Source organism: Pseudocercospora fijiensis (assembly GCF_000340215.1).
Source record: "Pseudocercospora fijiensis CIRAD86 unplaced genomic scaffold MYCFIscaffold_3, whole genome shotgun sequence".
In the NCBI taxonomy this organism is placed as follows: Eukaryota; Fungi; Ascomycota; class Dothideomycetes; order Mycosphaerellales; family Mycosphaerellaceae; genus Pseudocercospora; species Pseudocercospora fijiensis.
Genome location: NW_006921534.1, coordinates 207,063 through 219,192, shown reverse-complemented (window position 1 = coordinate 219,192; position 12,130 = coordinate 207,063). Strand labels below are relative to the sequence as shown.

The 12,130-nt window shown below is 45.9% G+C and overlaps 3 protein-coding genes across 3 annotated transcripts; 2 read left to right on the top strand and 1 right to left on the bottom strand.

The window, feature by feature from the left end:
- Positions 1-228: 228 nt before the first annotated feature.
- Positions 229-1,218, top strand: MYCFIDRAFT_84059 (uncharacterized protein; the record flags this gene model as incomplete). The annotated part of the gene is made up of 1 exon (XM_007926202.1): positions 229-1,218. The coding sequence occupies one exon, from the start codon at positions 229-231 to the stop codon at positions 1,216-1,218; it is 990 nt and encodes a 329-aa protein (XP_007924393.1).
- Positions 1,219-1,250: 32 nt separating this feature from the next.
- MYCFIDRAFT_172816 (uncharacterized protein) lies at positions 1,251-4,227 on the bottom strand (the record flags this gene model as incomplete). The annotated part of the gene is made up of 9 exons (XM_007926201.1): positions 1,251-2,358; positions 2,387-2,751; positions 2,787-2,864; positions 2,893-2,952; positions 2,985-3,243; positions 3,274-3,986; positions 4,009-4,097; positions 4,145-4,184; positions 4,210-4,227. 9 exons carry the CDS (start codon positions 4,225-4,227, stop codon positions 1,251-1,253), a joined length of 2,730 nt encoding a protein of 909 aa, XP_007924392.1.
- Positions 4,228-4,259: 32 nt separating this feature from the next.
- On the top strand, positions 4,260-5,621 carry MYCFIDRAFT_172815 (uncharacterized protein; the record flags this gene model as incomplete). The annotated part of the gene is made up of 10 exons (XM_007926200.1): positions 4,260-4,406; positions 4,444-4,594; positions 4,626-4,657; positions 4,693-4,729; positions 4,757-4,834; positions 4,860-4,991; positions 5,018-5,058; positions 5,098-5,254; positions 5,280-5,559; positions 5,588-5,621. The coding sequence occupies 10 exons, from the start codon at positions 4,260-4,262 to the stop codon at positions 5,619-5,621; spliced, it is 1,089 nt and encodes a 362-aa protein (XP_007924391.1).
- Positions 5,622-12,130: the final 6,509 nt, after the last annotated feature.

Sequence of the window (12,130 nt, the reverse complement as noted above, 5' to 3'; positions counted from 1 at the left end):
AGACAAGTCCACAAGACTGGCCATCGCTACGTACGTGGGTCCCAAGACATCCCGCACGCCGAACGGTAGGTGGCCAATGCTGAACTCTCCTTTTCCGCATTCTTCACATGAAGCATCCATCAACTCATCAACATCGACTTTACGTTCATCGTGACAGCAGGCATCGACCGCTTCCCCGTGGCATGCCGATATGTCTGAAGCACGTCGACAGTCTCTTCTACCCCCACCATGGACAAGCTGACGCGGCCACGCCTGAGACTTTGGCAGCTCAAATACTGGGCATTCCTCACGGGAGTTGCTTCCACGGGCACGAAGGCTGACCTGGAAGCGGCGCTGCATCACAGTCCACGGCTTCAAGTATCGGAGAAGCGTGGTTTCAATGCTCGGAAAATCGTCAGCGTAGACATGGGAATCCGAAACCTGGCATATTGTGTGATTCAAAGACCCGCTGGCGAAGCAGGGAAGGCATTGGCAGTGAAAACGTGGAAACGCATGGATCTTCTGAATGCTTCTGCTAGAGCTCACGCGGCGTCTCTGAAGGAAGAGGCCTCCGGTATCTCTACAGCGCAAGTTGGACAGAAAGACGCTTCAATGCTGGACAAAACGGCATTTCTCCCTTCATCAATGTCACGGACAGCATACAGCATCACCAGAGAATTGCTGGGTCACGAGCCAGATGACATTCTGATCGAACGTCAGCGCTTCCGATCAGGCAGTGCAGCTACAATTCTGGAATGGACTATCAGAGTCAATATGCTAGAAAGCATGATATGGGCATGTCTCGAAACGCTGCGATCGATCAGCGGCACAGTGCTGTTCCCAGATATTCACTCCATCAGTCCAAAACGTGTTGCAGCCTTTTGGATCGCAGGCAAGGACGTTCCATTGCACCCACCTTTGGACATGTTCCAGAATGCTGGCACTGCTGAGCTTCTCAAGCTTGCTGCAACAGGCCGCGAAAAGATTGAGAAAGGCGACAAGGTCGAAATTGTGCGCTCCTGGATACGCGGTGAATCAGACGTGCATTTGACTTTTGAGAATGATGCTGCTAAGATCGCCGAAGCCTTCACTGTCCCAAAACGTAACAGCAAGGCCGCGCAACTGCTGGCGGGAGGGAAGTTAGATGATCTCGCAGACTGTCTATTGCAGGCTGTGGCACATTTGAGATGGCGAGAGAACCGCACACGAATTCATGAGATGCTTGAGTCCGGGACATGAAACAGTTATCAAAGACATGCTACCTAGGAAATCTATGGCGACCTCTTCTGGACACGACCAGCAGCAATACGCCTGCTGCGACGCGGAGGACCCCTGGTTGGAGAGCTCGGTGGGCTGGGACTGAAGCTTCGGCTGCGGCGAACAGCAATCTCATCACTCGGGACACGTCTCACGTGTTCTGCTTGAGGCGTCGGAGGTGGAGTTCGACGATAACTGAAAGCGCGTTGCGGCGTGCGTGGTGGCCCGTCGTAGCCGAACAACCTTGGGATATTGTCGGGGACCACTTCGACCCGCGGCGGTGTCCTCTGAATACTGGACCTTCTGCCGTAGGGCGAGTTTCGTTCCCATGATGGAGACCTTCTCACCGGTCTGGACATGGCATTGTCGCGAGGAGGAGCAGGATCATATGCAGTCCTGATTCCAGAATACTGGACTGGCCGGCGAACGGCATTGCTGCGTCTCAGACCATTGAAATCATTGTCGTAGCGACCGGTTCCAGTCGGGTATGTCTCTTCAGCCGGCTCTGCCAAGAAGTCGTCGGAGTCGTAGTTTGGATGCTCTACTCGCTCAAATTCTGGGGTTGGAATGCGTGGAGGCCCTAGTATTCCCCGAGGACGACGGACCGCAAGGGCACCTCGGCGTCTGATGCCGTGAGCCGCAGCGTAGGATGGTGGTGTCCCACGAGGAGGACTGTATGTAGGGGGAGGCCGCTCTGGCGAACGACGCTGGTACCCAGGACTGTATGTGGGTGGAGGCCGCTCTGGCGAACGACGCTGGTTCCCGCCCGGCTGTCCTGTTTGCTGGGGAATGTTATTGGTGTTGAGTCTTGCCCTGACCTTCGGAGCGGATCCATTGGCGGCAGCTTTCTCCGCCACATCGTGTTTGATCTCTTCCTCTCTGATTTGTCGGAGAACCTCATCGAGTGGCGTTGGTGGTCGTCTTAGCGCCTCGTACTCCTCAAATTCTCGTTGCGTTCGGAGTTCCTCGTTCCTCTTCCTGCGCCTGGCGTTTGGATCATTCTGCTTTTCCATCTTGGCCTTGAACGCTTTGGTACCAAGAATTTCCGCTGGTGGATAAAGAAGACTTCCGTCTTCGTCTTCCTCGATGCCATGGTGCCTACAAAAGTCAGTCTGATGTTCACTCGCACGACTCCTCTGCAAGGACCTACATCAGCTTCTCCAGAACCTGTTCATATGTGGACCCGCCGATGTGGTGTCGGCAAGCTACGTCAACACTCCCGATGGGAAATCCGTAGGCCTTCTCCCACCAGGTACTGTATTCACGCGAAAAGTACGCAGGTCGAAGCCCGAATCCGTCCTCAGGAGCTCTTGGTCCTCTTCTTCTCCAGGAAGGTAGGTGTTGGCTCGGCTCGCGGCCGAGCGGGAGCATCTCGTCGTCGTCGTCCTTGAACTGCATCGTGGTATGTGGTGAATGGGAGAGCGGCTGCGAATCCTCTGCAACGATGATACATCTTGTATTGATGGAGACAAAGCCGACCAGGCTATTGTGCAAGCTTACACGCCGGATGCGGAACTCTCGACATTAACCGGAACAAGACTTCAGGTCACATTCATGACGCACAAAGAAAGTGTTGAAAAGCCTGTCCGCATCGGGAACTTCTCATTATTCTGCATCTCGGCACTACGCTACCGCTCTCCGTGGCCAAGATCTAACGCCCAGCCAGGCGTCTGCACCCTCCTCGCCTTCGGCGCTCGCGGTGCTTCGTGAGCACTGCTGTGACAAGGCCTCCTATCTGCATAGGTCACATTTCCATACCTCCCACCCTCTCCAGCCCAAGGATGCGGCGGCAAAAAGTCTTCCAAACCTCTCCAGTCCTCTCTGTAACCCTTAATCACAGCCTTCCCTTCGCGACTGTACTTGAACCTGATCCATGGAGGCGGCACCGCAAATCCCGTCCTAGGATCAATCCGATCATCAGCTTCCGCCAGAAAGCCCGTATAGGCAAACACCGCCGTGATCTCCCCATCATCCTCCAACTCCGACCCCGACTCCTCAAAAACGGGACTCAAACGATGCGCATTCTGCCGCCGCCACGCCCGCGGCGGAAGCCGTTCCACCGGCGACAACACCTCTCGGTAATTATATATCTCCGAACGTGGACGCCCCGAATACGGTCGTGAAATCCTTCCATTCTCAACCCGTAACCTGCACGGATATCGACGACGACGACGACCTGGCGATCTCTCCCCCATCTCCACATCCACATCCTCCTCCCCCCCTCCCGTTAACCTCCTCCTCAAACTCCTCGTCTGCGACGCCAGAGTTCCGAAAAATTCCGCAGTGTACTCCACATGACTCAATTGTGCCACCGCTTCGGTCCTATCTACTACACTCCCCGCTGCGGCGGGTTTTGTGATTTTTTGCATCAGGGCATTGGAGCGGAGGTGGGTGGTGGTGGAGCGATTTCCACCTGATGCCGGGCGATGGGGTGGTGACATTTTGGTTTTAGTTTTAGGTCTTGGGACATGATGATTGATTGCTGCTGCTGTGGAGGAGGAGGAGGGTGACGAGGCAACAAAGATTCTTTCATCATCTTGCTCTGTCCGGATTGGGATGAGAGAGAGAGAGAACAACAACAAGATGAGAGAGATGTACGCTGAAGTCGATCGAGCATTATCACGCTTCGATGTAAACTCTCGCATCCCGCGAAAGATTCTTTCACTCTTCCTCCTCAAAGTGTTGTCAATCAAGATGTCGTGATGTGCCAGCCCTGCGACTCGCTCAACGTGGTTCCATGGAAGCACATCCTTGCTGACGTGTCGCGGTCACAGCCTGAGGGTTGAGTTGAGTTGACCAATGGGAGATTAGAATAGTCAGGTACGAAGGGAACTTCGCCTTCTTTGATGTTATGCTGCAGCCTCGAGGTCGTTCATCTCCATACTACTACGTACGCTTTTCGCAACACGTCCGAGGCACGGCAGTTCCACTGGCCTCGATCCTATAGTCTATGCTTCATTTCATCATCAGGACTGCTGCAGACGCACTCATGTATGCGGCTCACAAATCTCTAATAAGCCATCATGCCGATGGCAAGATCATTGCATTCGAGACTGACCGGCTCAGCACTTCGCCATTTTTTTTTTCTTCTTTTTTTTTTCGGAATGCAACACTCTGCAACGACAGACCGACCTCTTCCTTCTTTCTACCCGATTAATCGCCGGCTTCTTGTCGCAACGCAAATTCCCAGACAATGCCATTCAATAGCTCGCATTGAGGCTGAGCCAGGCTTGTGTGCATGATATTCTAGCCGATAGAATATCAGAGTGCGCCAAGGATGGCCATTCCAGCCACAGCTCCAATTCCCATGGCAGCCATGGCTGTGATGATAGGAGCTCCGGCAGCGCTGGTCTCGCTCGTGGCAGAAGCCATTGCAGCGGAATGTGAAGCTTCAATGATCTTCTGCATGCCGGCAGTGATCGTGACCGGAAAATAGTTGACCTGAGTGCTGGCAAGCGTCGAAGTCGTGACCACGACTCCCAGTCCCGAGACAGTAGAAGAGGCGACACATACTGCTGAGGTGGCACCTTCGAAGGGGCTCTCTGTGGTGTGGGCGCCAACCAATTCACATTGCATCGTCAGGTCAGGTATGTCGTAGGTGAGATATCTGGGGGTGAGGTCAGCAAGATATGCTTTGCGCATGGCATGGCATGGAGCATTCATACTCCTGCTCGCCATCCGTATCCGTGTGGCTATAAATAATGGTGCTCTCGCCCTCTGTCAGCGTGATTGGTGGATGCCAACCGCATCCCGTCGTGGTGTCATTGTTCGTACAGCCCAGCGCGTATGCTGTTTGGTCTGGGGCCTATCCGCGCTCGATCAGTATGCTATAGAATACAGGGTGCTGCCTGCTGCCACGAGGCACATCTCATTGGAATAAAGCATCACCACGCGCTGCTGACTCACCGCAGAGATGATGGAAGCGTCAATGTGCTCGGGACTGCCGATGGGAAGGAAAAGCGATACTGTGGACGTGGTCGCGGGGGGAGATGCGTTGGCGGGGCTGGCGGGCGTCGTGGTGGCCTCTTGTGCACGGGCGCGAGAGAGCAGCACGCACAAGGCGGATGTCACGCCGACGCCGCGCATCTTGTCTGCTGCGGCTGCGCAAGGTCCGTCTGGCTTCGGCGGCGATGCACTTCACGACTTCACACTCCATCGGCTCTCGGCGACGGCGTTGCGGGTGGTGAGGACGGCACGGTGCGAAAGGATGGAGGAGAGTGTCATTTGCGCGGCCGCTGTGCTCCTCCTCATGATCATGACGGCGCACGTGTTTGTTTGGCAAGGCTTGTTCGCCGTACAGACGTTCTTGGCCTCAAACGAGGCGTGGTGATTCGATGCAGCGGAGTGCGAGATGTCGCCCAGCCTTAGCAGCTTGGCTTGGGTGAGGAACTGCAGTGCTTCCGAGTCCGAGTCCCGACAAGGACGGAGCTCTATATATACCAGAGGCTCAAGAGCTTCACTTAGGCCTATTATCGCTCCCTATTATTCCTATACCTTCCTTACTAACCTTACTATGCCTGTTATCGCGATAAACCTTACTTAGACTCGCTATAACTTCGAGCTTTACTTTATAATATTCTTCTTCTATTAATATCGATATTAATAGCAAGAGCGATACCGATAGCGATATTAATAGTAGTAGCCGCTATAACTAGTATTCCGCGCGACCTTATTCTTAGCGTAGCTTTAGCTTTAGCCTTAGTCGTATACTTACTAGTAGGAAGAAAAGAAGAATATTTATTATAAGTCGTAAGGTATATCGCTATAGACTCGCTACTAACTCGCTCTAAACTTCGACGCCCTATAACTATAAATACCTATAATCTCTAGTATTATAGCGTAGAGATATAGTAAGAGCTACTTAATTAAATAGCTATACTAAATAGAAAGAGGGCGGTATTAAATAGACTATAGAAGTATAAGGCTACTAGACCTACTATAGAAACGGACTCTAGCAAGCCTATACTAGCGCTAAACTACTACTATATCCGCTCTAGTAACTTTAAGTATCGTATATTTAATACTAAGGGCGAGCGAGTCTATACTTATTATAAGTATAAGGGCAATCTAGCTATATAGCTAGTTTAGAGGTTAAAGACGATAGAAGTAGCAAGCTAGCTATAATATAGACGCGATTCGAGGCTATAGAGGCAAAGAATACTATATTAGAGGCAAAGGTTAGGGTACCTAAAGCTAGGTTTAATAAGTTTAAAAAATACTACCTCTCGTAGTCTAAATAGCTTAAGAATAAGGCTATTATTAAGTCTCGCGATATATATCCTATTTAGAAGGAGCTATAGCTAGATACAAATTGCGAGCCGCTAGTAGAAGATATTTAAGTTAGAGGTCTTAGAGATAGTAAAAGAAAGAAGAAGAAGAAGTACGAGTCTACTATAAGTCTACTACGAGTCTACTATTCTATTTCTTCTTCTTTAGTCGTTAACTACGCTTTATCTTCTTAGCCTATCTGCCGCTACTAGCCTATCTATTAGTAGGTTGCTAATCCTTAGATTCGCTCGACCCTTTTAGAATAGACGTATCTTATAGTATACTTACGGTAGCCTCGCTACTTAAGTCGATTATCTTAGGTAGCTAATTTATATCGATAACCTTCCTAGTCTATAGCTTTTCTTTCCTAATACTAATACTATTAGCTACCTTTTACTAACTCGCTATACTACTCGTACTAGTACCTATAGTAATAGTACTTAACGAATATTTCCGCTTTTATTACTTCTCCTACTTAGTATAGATATAGAGCTTAATCTCGTAGACTAATAGTAACTTTATTACTAGTTTATAGACCGCTAAGGCCTATCTTAGTAATCTAAGCGCCTTAGTTACTACCTTCTCTAGTTACTTAGTTATATTATTAAAGCCTATATAGAGGAAGTAGTTTAAATAGCTCTCGAGTCGATCGATACTACTATCTAGTAGCTCGTAGGCATTAATCTAGTCTATAATCTAGTCTATAGATATTATCTTAGCTTTTTTAAATTCTTAGTTAGACTAGGTATCTAAAATAGTAGAATATAGGACTAGTTTAATAAAGAACTATATCTTAGTTATACTAGTAAGCTTAACTTCTATATACTAAGTATAAAGTAAAGGTATTCTTATACTTTTAGGTCTACTAAAGCTAAAGCTAAAGTAGGTATTAGTAGACAACACGAGAGGCTCCGAGATCTAGTGTTTAGTATTCGAGTTGTTAGCTTATAATACTAACTAGTAGTATTACGTATAGTATTAGCCGCCCTAGGTATAGAGAGGAACGTACTAATACTACTAAAGCCTCGTACTATACTCGCGGAGCTACTCGTAGCGGCGGCTACTAATTACTCGCGAATAAATTACTCGCTTAGTAGATCGGGATTAAGAAGGCTATATTATAAATAGTATCGGGATTAACTATATTTCTTTATATAGTGGACGCCTAATTTAGTATAATAGGTGCCCTAATTGGTAGGTATTAAAATGTGCTCGTAGGCGGCTACGCGTGCCTACTAAGTGCGAGCGAAGCTTTTACACTCCGCCGAGCTAATAGGATAGCGCCGTCGTTATCGTATTAATTGCTTTTGCTAGCGTATTCTTATAAAGACTTTATTAATCGAGAAGGTAAGCTATTAGTATCTATAGAGCAACTTAGGCTAAACGGGCGTGTTAGTAAAGCTATTAGTATCTATAGAGCAACTTAGGCTAAACGGGCGTATTAGTAAGCGTCGTACTAACTGTATAATCGCCGTAAGCGATCACGATTATAAGCGGCAAGCCGCTTATAATCGCGATCTATACTTACGGCTCTATAGTAGCTAGCCTAAGTAAAGCGAACAAAGCGATATAGGGTTGTGTTCTTCTTATAGCTCGGGGCTATAGATTACTTATTACTACCAAAGTCTTCCTCTTTATTACTATCTAGGAAATCCTGCGTACCTATCAAAACAGAAGCAGCTAGACCGAAGACCTATAGGGCTAGTGCAGCGCCTACCTGCACGTTAGCTACATACTAGCGTTAGAATGCCGCAAGAGCCTCCTCGCGTTAGACCTACTCTTCTGCTTCCTACTAAAGCCGTCTATTCTTAAGAACCTTACGGCGTTCGGCTTCGATAGAGATATACCTATCCTAAAGCCCCTAATTGAAAGTAGCTAAAAAGTTACTAGGCTATAGAAGTTCCTTTTACTGCATCCGACGTACTAGGACCTAAGCCCTATCGTCGATATTATTATAAATAATCTAAAGATAGCGACGGCGTATAGACTTGTAGTATTAATCGAGGTTGTACGTATACGGAAGGAGTATCTTACTATATAGGGAGAAGATAATGTATTCGACAATAAGCGGACTATAACTGTAAGGGTTAGGCTGCTATATAATATCGTTATCCGGAGTCTTAATATACGTCTAGTTGCCTAGTTGTAGCTAGCTAGCATCCTTTATATATAGAAAGCAAGACAGTAGATTAGCAAGAGCAAGAATAAATTAACCTCTAAGAGGGCCGATAGTGCGCTTACTATCTAGACTACCCTAGGTATTCTATATACGTATAATAGCTATAGTTAGATCGGCTTCGGCGGCAATAAAGTAGGAAGCAGAGAAAGATACGGCGGCGATAGGCCTAGTTGCTATAAAGCTAAGCTGTCTAAGGTATAAGAGCAGCGAATTAGTAGTATACTAGTGCTGTTAGCGAGTGTCTTTAGTCTTATATACGTCCTACTAGTCCTTAGAGATAACCTTATTATTAGATGCAACTAGGAAGCTAAACTCCTTAACAACCTTAGTCGCTATACGGAACATGTCGATTGCCTACTTTATACCGTATATAATCTTATTATACTATACCGACTCTTAGTCTTTATATATCGGAGATATAAACTAGCGCCCTATAAGAGGATAGGCGTTTAGACGTACGAGTCGATCGATATCTTCTACTAAATACTAAGCAAGGTTATAATCCTTATCGCCTAGCTTAGGATATAAAGCTATACGGATGCAGGACTTAAAGGAGAGAGGAAGCGAGGCTTGCTACTAGGCTCGCTGTTTAAATAGAAATTAGACGTTTAGGTCTACGCTTAGGGGATAGTTGCCGTAGACACCGTCTTTACTAAATTCTATAGCAAGATTAGCAATATCGTATATCGGATAATCGGTAGGGTACTTCTCTATAGTATCTATATACTCCTTCCGATTAATAGTAGCCTCTCGTTCTAAGGAATAGAGTGCCTCTATTCTAAATACCTACTAGAATATAGAGTCTGCTTCCTAGTCCTTAGTAAAGATACTAGAGCGATACAACTAAGAATAGAAGGACGAGGCAAGGCTTAGAACCTCCTACGATCGTTTATCGAGGTCCTTATTAGAAAGTGCAAGCTCCTTCTTTATACGACGAGAGGTAATAGTAGCTAGTTCGGCGTCGTCGATATCGACAGCTTAAGTCTATTGCTACATTTGTAACTCTTAAAGCTATTGCTATAGTTGTAGGTCTTAAAGTTGTCCCTAGATATATAGCTCTTAAAGTTGTCCCTAGATATGTAGCTCTTAAAGTTGTTACTATATCTATCGCTCTTAGTCCTATAGCTAACGTATAAAGAGATAGTTGTCTAGTACTGCCTAATGCTAACGCTCTACGTAGGTACGATACTAACTATATCGAGGCACGGGACTAATCTTAGAAGGAAGAAACACAAAGCTAGACCCGAGTAGGTAGCCTAAATTTTCGCGCTCTAGGTTAGCTATAGTACTAGCTTCTTAGTCGTTAATGTCTATATCTTCGGAAGTAGGAAGGGCTACGTCTATAGGTTGTTTAGTAGCCTATAGATCGGAGGTTAGATGCTAGTCCGTAGCGGGTCGTCTAGCAGTACCGAAGATATTAAGGATAGTATTAGAAAAGCTACTAAAGTCGAATATACGAGAGCTCGGAAGTAGTAATGCCGCTAGCTCTAGTAGAAGCTAACTACGACGGCGTTCTTTATCTATTGCTCGCATTCTAGGTATAGCACCCTTAGTTAATTCTTTCGCAAGCTAATTATAATCGAAGGCCCCTTCGATTATAAGGCTATAATAGTCTCGAACGCGAGAAAATACGATATAGGTTAACCCCGAGGAGAACTCGGGCCCTATCCGAATCACGGCCTTATTAAGCGACATCCCTTAAGCCTTATATACCGTTATCGTATAACAAACGGTAACTGGAAATTGTAAACGCTAGTTATTGTTACTACTATTAACGGCCCGCTAGATACGAAAGATAGGCACGACTTTGCGGTTATTAATCCGAAAGAGCTTAGGTATATTCTCCTTAAGACCGTTAAATACTACTAGAAGATAGAGAGGTAGCTCCTTATAGAGGTTCTTCCCTACTATATCCTATGCCTAAACAATGTCGTATAGAATGCCTTACCGACTATTAACGAGACTAAACTTAGTCTACAAGTTAGTTAAAAGCATAAGCTTATAACTAATGCTAACCTTTAGCTTAGTCTTAAGGTTGTGAACATTCTTTAAACTAATAGTCGCGACTTCGGGACGATTATAGGAGGTATATATAGATAGAACAGCGTTACTAATATCCCGGAGCCGCTAATAATTAAGGTCGTTAATATTAGCGTTAGTAAAGTATAGGCGGGGGGCATTATCGAAGGATATAACCTCTACAATATTAAGATTCGAAGTAGAACGCCTTATAAGGGTTTGCTAATAGTCCTTGCCGAATCGTCCGATACGTAGTACTACGAGTGCCTCCTAGAAAGCAACCTAATCCGGATTAGCGCCCTCCTATCGCATATTAGCTTTAAGGACAAGGGTCTTATTAAATGCATAGTATATAGCTTGTATAGAAATACCCTTAACGCCTTTAGGTCGACTCTAAAACAATAGCTATATAAAGACCGGAGCTAGTTAATAGAAATTACTAAATATAAGAATACTTATACCTCTAAATAGAAGATCTTAGTTTATAGGGAATACCTAGCGAAGTCTTGCATCTAGGAAGTACAGAAGCTTAAGGCCGATTATTAACTTCTCGTCGATAATAATATACTATATAGACCGGAACTAGTTCTATATATACGTAAGGCGTGCACCTTGTAGCTAGTTAAGGGAGCCGCGGACTAGAAGCTTAAAGGCAGAATATAATATTAAGTCGTCGATATTAGTAGCCGCTATTCCGGTTAGTGCTGCTCGTATAATAGGATTGCCCTAGTAATAGGCGGCTTTCGTATTAGCCTAAAGGCGTATATAGAGCATCTAAATTAGGAACGACTTGCTAGTTCCTCCTACGCTATCGATATTAAGAAGTAACTAAGCGGGAGTAGTATTAACTGCTCGATCCCGATACTAAAGAAGGTAGTTAAAGTAGTCGACTACTAGGTCAAAGCCCTAGCGCTAGTAGCGATTAAGGCGCTTAAACTAAGCCGTAGATTGAGATTGAACCTCTATATCTACGACGCCGTAGTCTCGCTTCTTTACCTACTACTAATCCTAAGAGGTATCGTAAAGCTTAGGATAGCTATTTAGGTATTTCCTAATACGTAGCTCCTAATATGCGGCTCTATTAACGTTACGGTTACTAAGGTTGTTTAGATCCTCGTCCTAGATACTAGGATTCTATAAAGGACTACAAAGTATATCGAAGTTAGCCGGTTTACTAAGGTTCTAAAGCTCCGGGTTGATAAAGGGATCGTTATCCGTACGGTCGATATCTTAAAGGTAATCGTTAGGATATATAGAATAGCTATCCTTATCGATATAGTTCTAATAGTAGTGCTATAGAGCGGCGGCCTAGGAGGTAAATTGTAGATTAGGCTTATTAGGGAAAGAGTATAGTATCTCGATAGAATACTATAGTAACTCGCGGAAACGATAGTATACCTAGATCTTTATACGCTAATAATTAACAAA